Source organism: Lepidochelys kempii, chromosome 10 (assembly GCF_965140285.1).
Source record: "Lepidochelys kempii isolate rLepKem1 chromosome 10, rLepKem1.hap1, whole genome shotgun sequence".
Classification (NCBI taxonomy): Eukaryota; Metazoa; Chordata; order Testudines; family Cheloniidae; genus Lepidochelys; species Lepidochelys kempii.
The window spans coordinates 52,125,335-52,145,133 of NC_136389.1; the positions used below are offsets into that span (position 1 = coordinate 52,125,335).

Consider the following 19,799-nt stretch of genomic DNA (forward strand, 5'->3'; position numbering starts at 1 on the left):
CATTCATACTGGTATTAGAAAAACCTGAAGCATCCAGCAACTGATGCTCAGACATAAGTTATTATTTGTCTGCTTGCCTAAAGCAAAATATAGCTAGAAAAAGTTCCCAGTGAAACATAATCAGCTGATTTACATGCTCAAATACAGCACATTTTTCAATGTCTGACAACAGACTGTACGAGTAAAGAGGTCTATGTTGACCATTATCAAAAGTTAATATACTGATAAAGTGCGGCCCCTCAACCACTTAATACTGCTGAAAAAAAATCAAATGTTTTACCTTATCCATAAAACCATAATGTTTTCACATGAAACTGGAATTTTTCAGTTTCAGCAGGGGACAGAAAAAATTATCTGTCACTAACTCCTTCTACAAATAGAGAAAGATGAGCATTATACGAACATTAAGCAAAGTGAAATATTTACTGCATCATTTTATCATGCATAAAGTGAATTTCCTATGGTCTTACCTCAAATTTATGTACAGTTTAGCATAGCTAAATGTAAGAAAATAGCAAGGATTTTTTCTTTTTAATACAACAGAGCAGATACCCCAATTTGCTGCTGCGTCAAGAAGCACTTTATAGACTCTCACTTACAGGCTCTTTCAAAAGGAAGTTCATGGAGACTAATCTTGTTTGTACACAGAACCAAACAGAAGGAAGACAGAGGAAATGCAACATAAGCAAAGCATTCCGTAAAAGTTACCAACCACAGAACATGTCAGTTTTGGTTTGCAGACAACTCCGAGATAAAAATCTGTGTGTTACGACACCAAAATAAGTCAGAGGTAAATTACTGAAAATTAACAACATTCATAACTGAAGTCATAACAGTTGCTGTATAGAAAGCATGTTGTTACCATACAGAAAACTTAACTGCATTAGCCTGTCCCAGAAAAATTTGAAGTGTAGGCCAGAGCAGCTAGGGTTGTTTTTGTTTTGAACATTTTTGCTAACTCAAAACTTTTGCTGTGCCTTCTAGTTCAGTAAGAATAGGAGATTGTGATTCACAATCTAATTACCAGGATCACTTTAATTACAATTAAGTAGCGGTGTGGGGAGAATGTGTAGAAAGCCACTTAAACTTTGGAGGAACCAGATGAAGTTTCTCAAGTCTGTTCAGGACACTAATCAAAGTCCTTTTTGGATTCACTGCTGATGGTCCACTGAATTAGTTTCAAAATATTTGAGACAGACCCCCAAGATGACAAATTCAATATCAGACATCCCAAACTGAAGCAGAGTGAAACATTAACATAATAAACAGCGGATTGGTTATTACCACAAAGTTAACAAAGCAGACATGTCAGAAAAGTTAGCAGTTTGTCAACAAGCCAATCCATTTGCACCTTATAACCAAAGTGGTGGACTCTGTTAAGTTTGTAGTTAAAGCTAACAATCGTCAAAGTTTGGCACAACAAACTAAAGCACCAGTTTTAATCATTCATGGAGAAAGATCTGTGAAAAACAAGCAAGTGATAAAATACATAAACTAGCTTGCAGGTGTTCAGAGGAGTTAGAAAGGCAATTAAGTTTCAACTTGGCTTCTAGCAGTCTAAATCACTGTTCCAGTTTCTGATGATTAACTTCTATAATTGCCTGTGCAGACTGAAGGCTTTACACATTCAGTATCAGCTGCATAATATTGCATTATAAGCCGTGGTGTGCCATTTTCTTTTATGGGGGGGCTTAACTATAGTGACTACACAGGAAGCTAGTCTGTGCATGCCTTTGCCGTCAAGGGTCAAGGTTTAGAGGTGTGACACGAATATCCTCAGCTTTGCTGTAAGTCACCCGTAGGAGCTGCAGTTAACTCTTCATACATTGGAGAACAGAATGCAGGAGTTTTGAATACCCTCATTCAGCTTAGCTACCACAAGTCAGTTAAGTGATAGCTAGGATGCCCACCTGTGCTATGTTGAAGATTTCAACTCAAGTGTCATCAGAAACCAGAATAAAAATAAAAAAGATGAGTTGGGCTAATAGGAGAAAACTAGGTGAAAAATGAATGACCACTGGGGGGTCATTCACATGCTTTAAGAGTGCATTCAACAAATGAGATAAGAACTACGTCTATTTAGAAGACAACTCTGCTCTAAAAAGATTCTCTTAAGTTTGGTAAAAACCAATAGAAAAGAAATATCCTACATTCAGAATAGAAGATGCAGTAGCTTCTGTATGAACGGATTTGTGCATTTGTGAGAAAAACTGAATAAAAACCTATACAAGTTCTTATATGCCAATTTGTTTTAATAAGCCCCATTACCTTAAACACATCCATATAGCAGACATGTTCACATGTGTAGAGCAAAGATTACTGGAGATGTGATTTAATCTATTCTTTCCGGCTTTTTAAAATAAATTTGTAAAATAAATTTGTAAAAGAATGCACAAATCTGTTAAAGAACTTACTTACAGGACAATAAACTGTGCAAATACAAGTGTTAGATTGTGCAGTAACAGGCAATAAAAGGCTAATATGGATGTGCAAAGTTAAAAGAAATGTAGCAGCTTTTGCAACAGGCATTAAAACAGAAAGTAATGAAGAAAATTAAGTCCTGCATTTGTGTCTCCACTTCATTGCTTCCACATTTGAGAAAAAGGAGCCTGACAGGTCAATGGGCTTAGTGAGCAAAATCCACTTGATATTTTGTTTAACGCAGTCAACGTTCATTGAAGCTCTCAGCAGCAGCTTGGTGGTATTATTTCTGAGGCTTTGTGACCCTGTGCTTTCAAAGAAGCAGAAAAGGTTTTTCTAAGTGTGCTGCAGTCTATCATTAGAAGTTCATCAAAGTAGCGTGCATCGAAAGAAGCTGCTCTTCTTCGATCGATTTTCAGTTATTTTCACCGGCCCACCAGCCCCTGGTGAACTGTTGTCGTTCTGCAAAAACAAAACTATGTTATGAATGGAGAAAAGCAGCCTTAGCACTCCCCCTTTTCCTTCACTCCTCAGCCTCCAAAGCATAAGTGAAATATTGGCATCAACTGTTTTTTGTAAGCAGAGGGGCAGTTTTATTGGGTAACTGACAATTAATCTCTTGGGAGCTGGATAGTTTGGAAACTCAAATTACCACATTAATAATGCACCCATATGAAAATCCCAGCCTGAAAGAATAGCCAGCTGAGTTGCTAGGACAGTTTAGTGTGGCAAGGACCATCTTTATGATTTATGTGAAGCCTGCAGTACAGTTTTAGGACTTTTGAAATCTAAGTGTTCACTTAGTGTTCTAAGATTTATAAATATAAACTCAACAAGTACTATGCACCTCTTAGCAGGAAATGGTTGTTTAATGGTGGGAAAGAGATCCCATATGTATAATCTGTACGAAAGATGTAGACTGCTCTGGGATCCATAGAATTTAGCACACTAAAACATTATTTGTTCTTCTGAAGTTGTTTAACAAGCAAAGATATTGGAGGAACAAAGTTTGCAAAAATGGTTTGCATAACATTAATAGCACTGGCATAGCTAAATTATTGTCCACTGATAAGTGACAAAATACTGAAAATTGAAATCAAGTAGTTTACCTAGAAGGCTTGTGCCAATGTCCTTTTTTAGAAATAGGTAATGATGACTGATCATTGTTCTATGTATTCTGCCCCTCCCATGCACAGAGGGCCCATACAGTAAGAGGATCTTACTGATATGTAAATTTAGGGTCAATTCCCAAGCCTCTCGTGTTCAAGAGTCATTAAAGCAAACCATAGCTGAAACTTTAAGGTTAAACATTTTCCATGTTAAATACCTCATTGTGAAATGCATGTACCTTTGCAAAGTTTCTTTTAACAAAGGTTTTCAGGCATGATATCTGCCTGAAGGTGTTTATTATTTTTTTGAAAGTGAGCAAAAGAGGGTCAGCTACTTTTGAGTATGAGAAGGAAATTTAACACTTCCTGAAAGGGGGAGGGGGGAAGAGGGGAAATACTATTTGTAAGAATAGCGCCATAGTAGAAACTTGTGCACATGCAGTATATTTTGCACAGTCCCCTAGTCTGAGCGAAAGTGTGAAAAGTAAAAGTAAAATAAAGACTGCTATAATGAATGCACACAAGGGGGCAGAGTGGAACCTTAACTCTGGTATTTCTCATTTACAGAAAGTTTCTGTGCAGCTTTGATGTTCTCTACATAGTTTTGTAGAGAATTTAATCACAAGTGCTGAACAGTAAGAGCAGCATTGCCTGCCTTCACTTGTAAATCGCAAGTCTATGCAGAGACTGATTCTTTTGCCAGTCACAAAGCTTCTGGTTAGATTACTGTAAAAACAGTGGGTTTTCCTAGAAGTATAAAACTGAAGTGTTTTAACACGGTCCTTGTAACAGCCTGCACCATGCACAGAGGTTCATGTATTGTGAAGCGAAAGGTACAAACCATTTTTCTGTTGAGTTTTGTCATTATATCCCGTGCAAGTGTGAAGAATGCCTGAAACCAAGGAGAAGGGAACATTAGAGACAAATGGTCTAATTTGGACAAATGGAGACAAATTGAATGGTCTTACATGTTTAGTAAACCATGGTCTACAAAATATGCAATATTAAAAATTACATCAAAGGCACTAAGTGTGCAATGGATACTTTCTCATATGGCAATAGTCATGCTTTATAATCTGGTGTTTAGGTCAGCATCCTTCACCCCATCTTCTGCTGTTGAGCAGCCCTTCTACTGAGGCAGTTCACTGCTGTACATTAGACTGCTTTTCAAAGACTTAGGGCCAGAGTCCGAATTCAAACATGCAGCACGTGTATCAAGTTGTGTGCTGTGGTTAGAATCTAGCCTTTCAGGAGCACCATTCAAGGTGGAAAAGCTCAAGAGTTAGCTTGTAACAGAAAATTCAAAAGCTCCATTTCCTTTTGTCCCTGCCAATGCTTTGCACATAGGTTCCCAGCCAACCCACCTACTCCCACAGCCAAAAACCACTTTGGCTTGTTTGTGCCATGCTCTGTTTGACAGTTGGGCTAATCAGATAGGGATACAAGTTGAGTGATGGCCAGAGTTTATTTTTTAAGGCAACTAAAATCCTCAATTCTCAGGGACCAAAAGGAAAGTGGAATTTCAGGTGAAGGCTTAGAACTGGAGACAAAGTTCTCAAGGGAAAGAATGGGAGTGAGTATGTGTCAGGGGGCTGAGGACGGGAAAGCATGCATTTACAAAGGAGAAAAAATGACAACAGCACAAACTGAGTTCCATACATGATTCACTTATTAACAGAATTAAGTGTTAACCTCTAGAAGTTAAGTGGTTGGAAAGAAGATTCAAGATTTACACATTACATTTGAGTCTGACATGCCTATTACAGGTCTTTATATAATAAAGAGGAGAGGAAAACATGAAAATTCTACAAGTTAGCCAGGCAGCTAGCTTGGAGCTCTGGCTCTTGGTGCCAATGTATCCCCTGCATTTAATTATGAAGGGTAGGAATAATGATGAAATTGCAGGATGCTCCTGACACTTAAGCAGCAAAAAATACCAGAGTGAGTGAACAATTGGAATAAGGGACATGCTTTTATCTAAAGTCCACTCCTTATTATCCACTATTAATATTAACATTATTCATTTTCACAATTCTGAAGACCACTACAAACAGAAAAGCATTGGTATAGAAATAACCTTAAATAGGTCAAATGCTATACGTGATGCAGGACAATGAAAACAGAAATCCATTCTAGCTATGAACTATATAATGTGCCACACACTTCTCAATTTACAAAATTACTTTAGTGGTATCGTATATCAGTTGAGCTATTTTTAAAAATGCACATGTTAATTTCCACAATTTCAAGTTCATAATTGTGAACTTAATGCTTATTGAAGCCTCAAAAACAAGAGAGTGTACCCTCCTTTTTATATATTCTTTGGAAAGCTTTTAGAACGCAGCGGCCTCCAGAAGAAAGCATTTACCAGCTGTTTTGCCTCTTATGCTATTTTTTTTACCTTCAACCAGTATTAGTTTTTAAGAACACTCTAAAAAAAAAAAAAAAAAGATTGCTATAGGTCATGACTGGTGTCTAGTCATTAAAAGATCTGTACATTTAAGCCATCTTGAATGAACTGATAGCTTAATCCTCCCTAAAGAAAGCACCAAAGTAACTGCTCTTGGAGTCCTTACTATTTTCTTCTTTTAGGTCATTTTAAGATAACTTATTTTGTGTGGGTATATATAAACACTGTTTGTGTGGGATTCTCTGGCAATTCAGCATCGACAGTCTCAAGCTTCATTTCCTTATCCTCTTCCAGTAAAGGTCTGAGCAATCAGTGATGATGTGGTCCACTCAGTGAGTTCAACTCATAACTCTATTTGCAGCAAAATATATAGTTGTCCAATAAGATGGCAATCATAATTTAAAAGCAGGAAAAAATTATAGCAAGTGAAGCTATATGGACAGCCTGACTTACTCTGAGCTACTCTTTCAACTTAGTGAGCAGACCATCTGCTAGCCAAGATATATTTGGTCCTCTTGGCGAATGACAGGGAGAAACTGAATATGTACAGCGTGTATCCAGTAGCAATATGAAATCTATCTCTAGAAAGAGAAAATACTAGTGTACTGTGGTAGCACCTCGAGTCCAGAACCCTACTGTGCTAGGCACTGGATAAACATAGAAGTCTGTTCCAAAAGCAGGCACAATTTAAGTATCTAGACACCTTTTAGTTACCAGTAAGTGTACCACTATACTATCTGCAACATTAATAAAAAGTCACTATTAACATCCATCTACAAATGTAGAAATATTAGCAGAAGACATCTGGTGTTTTGGATGCTACAAGGACATACTCAAATAAAGCAAAATTGACAGCACATGAAGACATAAGAGCAAAGTGGTCAATACCACATTATGCATCAGGTCCGAAAAGTTAATAGTTAGAAATCACATTGCAAGCAACACTATGTAACAGTATTTAAGTTTTAAGACAACAAAAAACGTAATTCCAATCTTACCTCTTCCACATTTATGCTGGATTTTGCACTTGTCTCTAGAAACTTGATTCCATAATCTATTGCTAACTGGAAGACAGGTTTTTAAAAGTTTTGGTATTTATAAATTAAGTTTGCAAAGTGACAAGTCATTATGTCAGCTAATAATGGAGCGGTGGCTCCACTAAGGGTGTAACCAAGTTGATATAATAATCCCAAATGTACTTTCTTTGCACTGGAAAAATGTTAACATTACGCTTTTCCTGAAGAGTTGTATAGCATTTAATGAAGGACTAAATCAACAATTGCTATAGAAGCTTGAATGGTTCCTACAGAAATTGAGAGAATAGCTTAAGGGTTTTCTGAACTGTGGACCAGACCCTCTGCTGGTGTAAACTGATGTAGCTACACTGAATTGTATCCCCACCACAGAATATTACCAGAGGCAGATCCTGATGTAAGTCTTGTCTATTCTGTAGCTTTTTTAAATTATTGTATGCAAATCACTCAAGTTCTATAGGACTTTTCCTATGGATACCAAAAGTTTAATTAAGAAAAAAAGTCTTAATAGTAGTCTAAGACATTCATATGCAGGTGTAGATAATCCTACCAGTTACCCGCTAGCCAGTATCCTAATACTTGAAATTATAGTATATACAACCCATGTGTGCAGCCCTACTTCAGGATCCTTAGAAAGTGTCCCAGAATGTTAAAACCACTAACTTTACCCTTAATACAGCTATTTTAACATATTCGTAATTCGCCATTGCAAAAAACAGTGATTCAGAGTATGATCAACCACAATGCACTCAAATGACATCCTGATTATTCTCCCTTTTTAGGTTCCCTCAAAAGGGAAGAATTGTGTTATCATAGGGAAGGCCAACATTTAGAACATCTCACTGGAGAGGAGTATTGAAGCTCAATTGGATTCCATATATTAAGTACCATCTTAAAAAAAGATTGACATCCTACGATGTGTAGAAGGTTCTAAAGCAGAGGTGGGCAAACTATGGCCTGCGGGCCATATCCGGCCCACGGGACCCTCCTGCCCGGCCCCCGAGCTCCTGGCCCAGGAGGCTAGCCCCCGGCCTCTCCCCTGCCATTCCCCCTCCCCCACAGCCTCAGCTCACTGCACCTCTGGCACAATGCTCTGGGTGGCGGGGCTGTGAGCTCTTGCTGGGCAGCGCAGCTGCAGAGCCGTGGCCTGACCCGGTGGTGTGGCTGGCTCCAGCCAGGCAGCATGGCTACCTGTCCTGGTGCTCGGGCAGTGCAGCTGTAGCGCTGCCAACCACCGGTGCTTCAGGCAGCACAGTAAGGGGGCAGGGATGGGGGTTGAATAGAGGGAAGGGGAGTTCAGGATGGTGTTCGGGGGTGCGGGTGTGGATAGGGGCTGGGGCAGTCCGGAAGGAGATGGGGGGGTTGGATGGGGGTGGCAGGGGTCCTGGGGGGGGGGGGGGGGAGTCAGGAATGAGAGCAGGGGTTGGATGGGGTGGCAGGGGGCAGTCAGGGGCAGGGGTCCAGGGTCGGTCAGGGAACAGGAGTCCCAGGGGGGTCGTCAGGGGGCGAGAAGCTGGGCGGGGGGGGTCAGATAGGGTGTGGGGGCCAGGCCACACCTGGCTGTTTGGGGAGACAGCCTCCCCTAACCGGCCCTCCAAAAAGTTTGCCTGCCCCAGTTCTAAAAGCAGAAAGGAATTAAAAAGACTGATTATTTTGTTTGGTGGTGCTAAAAGTAGAGTAACAAGCATCATTAAGAACAGTAGATCAGAGAAAATATTAGGCCTTTATTAAAGAATTTAGTAGTCCAAAAATGTACCTTCTCTCCTTTTTCTTTTGAGACTTGTCTCTTTTCATTCATATCACATTTATTACCCAAAATCATTCTTTCCACATCTGAAGAGGCATGCTGAAGGGAAAAATAAGCTCTTGTTAAAGCAGCATAGAGTTAAAGATAAATCTTCACCTATCAGAAACAGATCCACACATTAGACAATAAGAACTCATTAATAAAACCCTAATAAGGGCATCAGTGGTGAAAGAGAGAAGAAAAGCTTTTTGAAAGGCTTAATAAAGTATTTTTCTTAATTTTGAACATCTAGGGCATCAGCATGTAGATGTCCTGCTTGACTTCAGAATGAAGTTATTAAAATAAGACTGATGTTTACTGACTTGCAAAGTGGTCACAAATTGCCTGATTAGTCAAGAATGGAAGCACACTGATCTTGAGTAAAAGGCTTTTCTAACCCTTGTCACCAATGACCAGTCTGATGTGATGTATCAGAAGTCTCCTTGGGATAGTCCCTTCTTTGCGAGGTCCAATAGTCAAATGAACCAGAGAATGGTAGCAGGTTTCTTTTTCTGAGAGCAAGTAGAATAAAATTCTGTCACCACCAGATTAAGCCTTATTTTGCTTGGATCTAATGCTCAAGCCTTCCTATTCCCAATTCCTTTAGCACTGCCTTCAGATTCAAGTATGGTCAATGTATTTGCTATTCAAATAGTTTACAAGGTGAGGGAAAACAAACACAACTGAAGTTTAACATAAGAACAAAGGCAAAATTTGGACAACAGGGTATTGAATGTACACAAGCAGTTAAATCTACACTTAAACACTACCAGAATAGTGTTCGGCATTTCTCAACTTCACCAAGAGATACTGAAAACAGGTCTCCTTCTCATCTCTTAGCCATACTTCAAAGCAAAGGTTAAGCTAAAGGCATCCACTGGAAGCAAGCTGTTTTGAAATCCTTGCTCTACATGATCATTTTTGAATGACAGTCTCTAACTTTCCTCTTCCAGCCCATGGTAAACCGGAAAGCCACCCTGTGCTCAAGGACGACTGCTTTGGTTTACATCCATTCTAACTTGGCTACACATATATACTCCTTCGCTGAAAGAAAATAAAATTGCTCAGATGTTGGTCATTGCTTTGGAGATAGCTTTGGAATATCAACAGATGCAGCTTATTTCCCCAATCACCTACCTCTTCTATGTTCCTTATCCAGTTTTTAATGTTGTCAAAAGACTTCTCATTTGTGATGTCATATACCAGCATAATTCCCTGTGGAGGAAAAACAAAACAATCTAATCTTAATATTAGTTTAGATTTGATGTACATATTGCTTGTTTGCAGTTAAAACGCCTAAAGAGTCAGTAAGCCACATATACCTTTATAATTAACAGCCCTTTCTGAAGACTTTATATGATCTCTCTTTGAATAAATTTTGAATGGTCTTGACCCAATAAATATCCATTAATTGTCTCCTATTGTTTTTAAACATAGGATAATTATGCTCTTAAAATATTAAGTTAAAACTAGCTAAACTATGGTGAGCAAGAATTTGTAAATTCTATAACTAAAAAGGCAGCCAGCAGTTGGTCTTACTAGAAAGAAAGATTGTGACCACCATAAATTAACCAAGATCTGATATCCTGTTTGTCTTAAGTAAGCCATGTTTACAACATGTATTCAATGTTCACTATGCATCACCACACCCCCACCCCTTAAAAGGGTCTAGGAACAGCTTTTGTAAGATGCTGCTTGCCCAGGGCAAGTAGCTCTACTTGACAGACGAGTAGAGTTTTATAGCAAGGCTGATACTGAATGTTGTCAAGGCAAATCTGCTCTTCCATAGCTGTGTGTATGCACGTGCATCTCCCTGTAACATGGTGGCAGTAAAAGTAAAAAAAGCCAGACTGTAACTGCATTAATGCCTGACCTAGGATGTCTCAGTCATGGTATGTTGTGAATAGCTCTGTCACATAAGGGTGTGTCAAAATGTAAGAAACTATTTAAAAGTCAAATAGTTCACTAACTAGAACCAGTAGCAGTTGCACTAGAGACAATTTATATACTTGATCATGTCTGATTCTAGCGGCAGCATTCTAGAGCTGCTGAAGGGGACACACAGCAGGAAAACCAACTCAGTCAAATTCACTTTTAATATTACCAGACATATCACCTATCCTGCTATCACTTGAAACAAGGAAAATGTTGATTGCATAAAAACAAAACTTGGTGAATTAAGCCTTGTGTCCAGAGAGAGATTGTGACTATATACAAGATGGAGGGGCAGAAAACTGGAGAACAAGATTTCACAAAAACCGCAGTGGTCCTGAAATAATCTGTTATCCCCTATCTTTGAGTTATTATTTCTCTCTAGCAAGACAGGTTGAACCCTTTAAACCTAAGGAAGCAAACTAATTACGATTTTAGTTAGACCTGAACAGATAACACTCCAAACACTCACTCACCATGGCTCCTCTGTAGTATGCTGTTGTGATTGTGCGGAATCTCTCCTGACCAGCCGTATCCCTAGAATTTGGTGAAAACAGACACTTGTTTGTTTATTGTTTTTAAACCTTGTTTTCACTACTTTCAGAATCCAAAAAAACCAAAAAGGTAATGAATGTGTTGATACGCCTGGATATTAAGAAAAGTACCCTTTAAAAAGGGTTAAATAAGTATATCTTTCTCCTTTACACTCAAAAAAGGAGCAACAAACCATTATACTGAGATTGATATTTATGAGGGGAAATAGCAGGGTGGATAAAAATCATTTTTTTTAAACAAAAATTTTAAATCATTGAATTTTTTAAAATTTAAATAGGATTTTTTTGATAAAACGCTTTTTGAGGAAAAAACCTATCTAAAGATATCTTAATTAAAACTATCTCTGAGCTATAATGTATCTCATCATGGAATAGGGATTATAAATTCTAATTCTATAGTATGAGACAATATATTCATGTAATGTTTAAGAAAAGTTTTGTAAATGAGTTCCAATAGTTCATAGATTAGGGACTCAATTTTATGGAGGTCCAGGGGCTTCTGTATATATTATTTAGGTTAATCTTTCTAACTACCCAATGGGATTCAGTGCTCAGTCTAGATCAGGGATCAGCAACCTTTGGCATGGGGCCCATCAGAGAAATCCATAGTGGGTCGGGCCGGTTTGTTTACCTGCAGTGTCGGCAGGTTTGGCCAATCGCAGCTCCCACTGGCCGCGGTTTGCTGTTCCAGGCTAATGGGGGCTGAGGGAAGTGGCAGCCAGCACACTGCAGGCCAATGGGGGCTGCAGGAAACCGTGGGGACCGAGGGATGTGCTGGCTGCCACTTCCCGCAGCCCCCATTTGCCTGGAACGACCAACTGCCGCTAGTGGGAGCGGCGATTGGCCAAACCTGCGGACGCTGCAGGTAAACAAACCGTCCCGGCCCGCCGAACCTGCGGACACTGCAGGTAAACAAACTGTCCCGGCCCGCCAGCAGCTTTCCCTGATGGGCCATGTGCCAAAGGTTGCCGATCCCTGGTCTAGAAGATACCATCTGAGATGCTTAGTTTTGCAGTTCTCAAACTGTGGATTTGTGTCTCCAGAGAAAACATGCTTGTTAACAGCAAAAATGTTTATTTATTTATTTACAAACACAGACAGACGGAGGTGAGAAATAACAGACTTCAACCCTATTGTCCCTCTACAAATTTGTGCACATAGAATCAGTCCCTTACCACTCTCTAAAAGTGCAAAGTTTCAAAAAGTTCGATGAATAGAAGATTGTTGGGGCAGAATAGATCTGGACAAGGAAAAGAAGTCTGGAGATAATGTGAGAAGGGAGCTACAGGCAGTAGAAACAAAAGTGAAACTGTTAGAGCAGCACATTCCAGAAGTCTTGATGTCTTTCTGAGCGTAGCCTTCATTGATTTGAGATCTACCCTACCATTCTCTCACTAGAAAGGAAAACCTATAATGGCAGCAGGCCGTGAGAGAGACCCAGTTCAGGAATATTTTAATGACGTTCCTCTACCTGCGGGTAAGACAGGCATGCATGCAAAATGCAAAAAGTGCAACAATGAAATGCAAGGCCTGGCTGCCCGAATGAAACAACATCATGAGAAGTGTTCCTTCTTAGGAGAAAGCTGCGTTGAAGATGATGAAAGCAACATGTCTGAACCTGCAGGATCTTCAGATTGGTAAACTTTTATTTCATACTTCTTTCTTATGGACTGCCTGTTTTCCTTCTGGTCTATTCTTAAATTCTCATGTTTGAGCAAAAAATATAGTTGTTACTCTATGGTATTATCATTTTAGATGCAGTTGTGATAAAAAATAGCTGAAATAGGCTGATCTTCCTTTTACAATTTCAATTTTAAAATAGTACTAAGTGTCAAGGAATGCAATGAGTAATACTAAATGAGAAGTATGGTAATAATAATTAAATAACTGCATTGATTTATTTTGTTTAGGAGAATCCATCCTCAACATACAGGATTCTGAAGACTATCCACCTTCAAGATCACCATCATTTTCTATAGTTTCAGAGTTATCTGCCAATGATAGTGTTTCAGTCACATCATATATGTCACATAGCCACAGTATATCACCTGCAGAAAAAAGAAAAAAAAAAAATCTCCATCATCCAGAAACAGCCATAGATAAGTTTGTGATAAGAACCAGCAGATTAGAAAAAGAGGTAATTGATGAAAAAATTGCCCAGTTTGTTTATGCAACAAAAACTCTCCTTTCCATATGACTGAGACCCCACACTTCATTAGTTCAGTCCAGTCATTAAGACCAGGATACAGTCCACCCAACAGAGCTGATGATGCAGGCTAATTGCTGGAGAAAGTGTATGAAAGAGAAATTGAGCAGTGTGCAAAAGCTCCAGAGGGTAAAATTGTTAACCTGAGTCTTGATGGATGGAGCAATGTCCACAATGATCCTGTTGTGTGTGCTTGTGGGACAACAGAAGAAGGGAATGTCTACCTTACAGAAACAATTGATACGTCAGGAAATGCACACACACCAGAATACTTACAAGTAGCAGCAGTAAAAGCTATAACAAACTGAAAAAAAAAAATTCAAAAAGTTTAGTATGCAGCTTGGTCACAGACAATGCTGCAAATGAATCCAAGATGAGAAGAAATTATTTAGAAGAGAGTGAAGAGTCCCAAGCTAATAACATACAGTTGCCATGCTCATTTGGTGCACCTCCTAGCCAAAGACTTCAGTGTTCCAGAAATAAAGCCTAATGTCGTTGAAATTGCAAAATACTTCCATAACAACCACTTTGCAGCAGCTGCTCTGAAAAAAAATGGGAGGAACCAAGCAAACTCTCCTATATGACGTACGATGGAACTCGGTAGTGGAGTGTTTCCTGCACTATATCAAGAACGGGCCCAATCTAATGACAGTTTGTGAACAAAATCATGAAAAAAATAGATGGCACTGTCACAGCCAAAGTTCTCAAGATTGGGCTTAAGAGAAATGTTGAACACATGCTGAGTACCCTGAAGCCTATTTCTGTAGCCTTGAACAAAATGCAGGGAAATAGCTGTATTATTGCTGACATAGTAGAAATTTGTAAGGAATCGAGTGCGATCTTAAAAAGAAAAATATGCAATGACAGAGTTAAATTACAAGCATTTAAAAAAACCGAATGGGACAAGCACCATCTCCAGCTCATTTTCTTGCAGATATTCTCAATACTCGGTACCAGGGTCAAACCATAATGGCTGAAGAAGAGGAGTTGGCTATGACATGGACATCCAGCAATCATCCCTCCATAATGCCAACTATAACAAACTTCAGAGCTAAGGGTGAACCATTCAAGAAATATATATTTGCTGATGATATTTTAAAGAAAGTCACACCAGTGAACTGGTGGAAGTCACTTAAGCACTTGGATTCAGAAACTGTTGAAGTGATAATCTCACTTTTAAACACAGTAGTTTCTTCGTTGGTATAGAAAGAATATTTTCTTCCTTTGGACTAATTCATTCCAAATTGAGAAATCCTTTGGGACCTGAAAAAGCAGGAAAGCTTGTTTTTCTTTTCCAGATTATGAAGAAACAGGAAAATGAAGGTGAAGACGACCGAGTTAACTGCAGAAGCCAATATTTTAAGTTTCTCATGTTGACCTGGCTGACAGTCGATTTAATTTTTGTGGGGTTTTTTTTTTAATATTTCATTTAAACTCTTTTAGTTAAACAATTTTAACGAAAACAAACCTGATTTTAAAAAACTTGAATGTTTTTAACTAAAAACAAATTTAAATGCTTGTTTTGTTAAAATACCTTTGGTAAACGCAATAACCAAACAATCATTCATTTTCTGATATAGCTGTAAAACTAATCTGAAATGTTTTCAAAATAAATCACTTTAAAAATGTGTAGTGTGTACCTTCTAAAAATGAAACCTACATCTCTCTCTGAGTTGTGAAGAATATGTATTAAGGTTATAAAAACCAACAAGAATGCACTTTTATGTAGAAATCCATGATTAAATCAAGTCTTCACGAGTAGTGATTTAAATCAATTTGGATTTAAAATCAAGTCCACCCTGGGAAATAGTAAAAAAGAGAAATCAAATTTTCAGTTAAGAAACTGACACGGCATCAGTCAACTGAGACTCAGTACTGCATGGCCCTGCTTACAGGAACAAGTGTAAGCAATTCTTCTGAGGCAGTTTCTATACATTTTAGCCTGTATTAAACAAAAAAGTGTGCCCCAAGAAGTCATTAAAAACAAATACAGGATAGGACAATTTCATGCATAATTAAGAATTAGGACCAACCACCATAGGATAGCAGTCAGTAAAGTTTCTTGGATGCTGCTTCAAGGAAACTGGCCATGTGAGGATAAGACAAGTTTTAACCAGTGAGCTCAGGAAGTGTATGAATGTCAACTGCACCAGAGGCAGCTAAATTCCAGATGTCTGTGGAAGTCTGCTGGCTAATTTCTCAACACTGTATGGATATGGATAACATTTGGACACCAACAGATAAAAGAAGATTTAGCTAGTGATGGTGACTTTTCATTACATGGAAATGTTAAATCAGTGATACTCAGACATCAGTGTTTCAGGAGCCAAATTCGCCATCATCATTACCCAAGAGACACACAGTAGTATGAATTCACTGTTTAATTTTCTATAGTACTATATATTTTTATACATATTATTCTCACAGAAAATAAGGTAATTTAATACAAGTTGATAATGTAATTGGTTAACATCGTAAAAGCATCCCGATTGGTTAATAATTAAAATCACAGTGTTTTAATATCATGTGCTGCAAAGAGCCACAGGCAACACATTAAAAAGCCCCTTGTGACTCACAAGCCTCAGTCTGAGTATCACTGCATTAAACCAAGTGTCAGAAAGGGCTCATTCCAGCCCCCCCTTAAAATATATCAGCAAGCACCTGATATTTTAAGTGGAAAAACCGTTGTAGCATTTAGTGGTCTGCCTGAATCCATCTGACAATCCCTGTGATGATAGGACACCAGTCCTTCCTTCCCCCATGACCCAAGAACTTTTGACAATCCCCATTTCCCATTATGCAGTCTGACTCCAGGCACCAATACATTAAACATCCATCCAACACAAATTAGATTTAAAAACAAACAAACAAACAACAAAAAAAAATAAAAAAATAAAAAACAAAAAAACCTAGCAGCTCTCACTGCTTAGTCTAGGATTGTGCTGTTAGGAGAACCTTTTCTCTAAGAACAAGGTGGCAGATAGCTATTGTACGAGAGCTTACCACAAGTTTTACAGCTTCTCCATCACTCAGGGCTTGTCTACATTACCTGCAGGATCGAGGGGCAGCGATCGATCCAGCGGGGGTCGATTTATCATGTCTAGTCTAGACGCAATAAATCGACCGCCGAGCACTCTGCCATCAACTCCTGTACTCCACCGGAGCGAGAGGCATAGGTGGAGTCAATGGGGGAGCGTCAGCTGTTGACTCACCACAGTGAAGACACCGCGGTGAGTAGATTTAAGTATATCGACTTCAGCTATGTTATTCACGTAGCTGAAGTTGCGCAACTTAGATCGATCCTCCACCATAGTGTAGACCAGGCCGAAGTCTGCCCTGTTTATGCTATTGCACTCTACTGCCCATGAGTAATTGAGCCTGACTGAAAACTTAATTTATTTACATTGCTTTGTAATACTTACCATATTTGTAGCTTAATTTTCTTTCCATCTAGTTCTATTGTTCTGATTTTAAAATCAATTCCTGGCAGAGAGAAACATATAAGTTTAATGACAAAAGGAAACAAATATTCAATTTTCTATTCATTGCTCTGAAATAAAAGTAAGGGTCATGGTAGGAAAGCAGTAAAGATTCTGAAGTTGTTACTCTCAAATTACTCTGCTGAATTTGTACAGAAAACTAGACACTGAAGTTAATGGCGCTATGCTAGTTTATACCAGTTCAAGATCTCACCCCAACATCCCTCTACTTATTTATACTGTAGGACCAAAGTTTTCAGAAGTAGCCACAAATTTTGGGTGCCCAATTAGAGAGAAAGGCCCAACTATCAAAAGTTCTGACTATCCTGAAGTTTAACCAAAGTCCATGGGAGTCCTGGGTGCTCAACACGTCTGAAAAATTCAGCCTTACCTTAAACCTTAAACTGGCCTTCTAATATTAGTGGCTACTTTAGAATGAAATAAGCCCAAATTTTCAAATCAGAAGCTGCAGGAGAGGGGTAAGGCACTTTATAGTCAAACAAAGGAAAGCGTTACTCTTATCAGAGCTCCATGAACTAGCTGAGCGGCGGCGGACCAGCTGAGCAGCACACAGCAGGAGTTGCCTGGGATTGGCGAGTATCTGAGTGTGTGTTTGCTGGGAGGGCAGTTTGAAAGCCCTGAGCGAGTGCCTGATTGGGTGGTAGCCTGCAGGGGGCGGGTATTGGGGGTGTCTGTCTGTTTCAGGGAAGCCTGGCTGTTTAAAAATAGCCAGAGCTCCGCGAACCAGCTGAGCAGTGGGGAACAGCAGAGCAGCACACAGCAGAAGTTTGCCTAGGAGTTTGCCTGGGGTGAGCCCAGTGAGGCTTACATCTTGCCAGTTTCTCTGAGGAAGCTCATAGTAGGAAGGTCATGTGTGTGTGTGTGTGTGTGGGGGGGGGTGTTCAGCTATTGTGACCTGCACTGGATATGCCATGTTTGTCTTTCTTCCACAGGACAGAAGCGACTTTGTCTGTACAAAGTGCAAGCTAGTATCCATATTGGAAGAGAAGATTGAAGGTCTGGAGCAACAGATATCGACCCTGTGTTGCATACGAGAATCTGAGGATTTCCTGGACAAAAGTCATGATATGCTTCTTAGGGCACAAAGCTCTAAAGATTTAGAGCAGGTTGCACAGCGGAGCCAAGAAGCCAGTGAAGAAGCTTGGCAACATGTGACCTCCAGAAGAAGGGGGAATGTCCGGGTAACAGCAACGCAGACACAGGTAAGTAATTGTTTTCATGTTCTCGCCACAGGTACCATTGCGGAGAGTAGACCAGATGATACGTCTGGGGGAGAAAGCAGAAGGAGACTCCGCTGATTGGAAGGCATGAGATGCGATGTCCTGAGGTTGTGGGTTCCATGACCACCACTCACAAGAGAAGGAGGCGGGTGGTGGTGGTCGGGGACTCTCTCCTCAGGGGGACTGAGTCATCTATCTGCCGCCCTGACTGGGAAAACAGAGAAGTCTGCTGCTAGCCAGGGGCTAAGATTCACGATGTGACGGAGAGACTGCTGAGATGCATCAAGTCCTCGGATCGCTACCCCTTCCTGCTTCTCCACGTGGGCACCAATGATACTGCCAAGAATGACCTTGAGCGGATCACTGTGGACTACGTGGCTCTGGGAAAAAGGATAAAGGAGTTTGAGGCGCAAGTGGTGTTCTCGTCCATCCTCCCCGTGGAAGGAAAAGGCCGGGGTAGGGAACGTCGAATCGTGGAAGTCAACGAATGGCTACGCAGGTGGTGTCGGAGAGAAGGCTTTGGATTCTTTGACCATGGGATGCTGTTCCATGAAGGAGGAGTGCTGGGCAGAGATGGGCTCCACCTAACGAAGAGATGGAAGAGCATCTTTGCGAGCAGGCTGGCTAACCTAGTGAGGAGGGCTTTAAACTAGGTTCACCGGGGGAAGGAGACCAAAGCCCTGAGGTAAGTGGGCAAGCAGGATACCGGGAGGAAGCACAGGCAGGAATGTCTGTGAGGGGAGGGCTCCTACCTCATACTGAGAATGAGGGGCGATCAGCAGGTTATACAAATGCACAAAGCCTTGGAAACAAGCAAGGAGAACTGGAGGTCCTGGTGAAGACAAGGAATTATGACGTGATTGGAATAACAGACTTGGTGGGATAACTCACATGACTGGAGTACTGTCATGGATGGTTATAAACTGTTCAGGAAGGACAGGCAGGGCAGAAAAGGTGGGGGAGTAGCACTGTATGTAAGGGAGCAGTATGACTGCTCAGAGCTCCGGTACGAAACTGCAGAAAAACCTGAGTGTCTCTGGATTAAGTTTAGAAGTGTGAGCAACAAGAGTGATGTAGTGGCGGGAGTCTGCTATAGACCACTGGACCAGGGGGATGAGGTGGATGAGGCTTTCTTCCGGCAACTCGCAGAAGCTACTAGATCGCACGCCTTGGTTCTCATGGGCGACTTTAAACATCCTGATATCTGCTGGGAGAGCACTACAGCGGTGCACAGACAATCCAGGAAGTTTTTGGAAAACGTAGGGGACAATTTCCTGGTGCAAGTGCTGGAGGAGCCAACTAGGGGGAGAGCTTTTCTTGACCTGCTGCTCACAAACCGCGAAGAATTAGCAGGGGAAGCAAAAGTGGATGGGAATCTGGGAGGCAGTGACCATGAGTTGGTCGAGTTCAGGATCCTGACACAGGGAAGAAAGGTAAGCAGCAGAATACGGACCCTGGACTTCAGGAAAGCAGACTTCGACTCCCTCAGGGAACTGATGGGTAGGATCCCCTGGGGGAATAATGAGGGAGAAAGGAGTCCAGGAGAGCTGGCTGTATTTCAAAGAATCCCTATTGAGGTTACAGGGACAAACCATCCCGATGTGTCGAAAGAATAGTAAATATGGCA

General features: G+C 40.3%; 1 protein-coding gene across 3 annotated transcripts in view; it reads right to left on the reverse strand.

Annotated features, from left to right (window-relative positions):
* Positions 1–2,131: 2,131 nt before the first annotated feature.
* Positions 2,132–19,799, reverse strand: part of RAB8B (RAB8B, member RAS oncogene family) — a 41,918-nt gene continuing 24,250 nt past the window's right edge. For 2 of the 3 annotated variants that reach the window (XM_073303583.2, XM_073303585.1), the window contains exons 2-8: positions 16,875–16,935; positions 11,169–11,229; positions 9,898–9,975; positions 8,731–8,820; positions 6,939–7,004; positions 4,372–4,422; positions 2,132–2,883 (exon numbers count right to left, since the gene is read on the reverse strand). In XM_073303583.2, coding sequence (XP_073159684.1) covers positions 2,791–2,883; positions 4,372–4,422; positions 6,939–7,004; positions 8,731–8,820; positions 9,898–9,975; positions 11,169–11,229; positions 16,875–16,935 — 500 coding nt within the window. In that variant the 3' untranslated portion in view covers positions 2,132–2,790. The remainder of the gene's footprint in view (positions 2,884–4,371; positions 4,423–6,938; positions 7,005–8,730; positions 8,821–9,897; positions 9,976–11,168; positions 11,230–16,874; positions 16,936–19,799) is intronic. The other variant, XM_073303584.2, reaches the window with a different exon arrangement.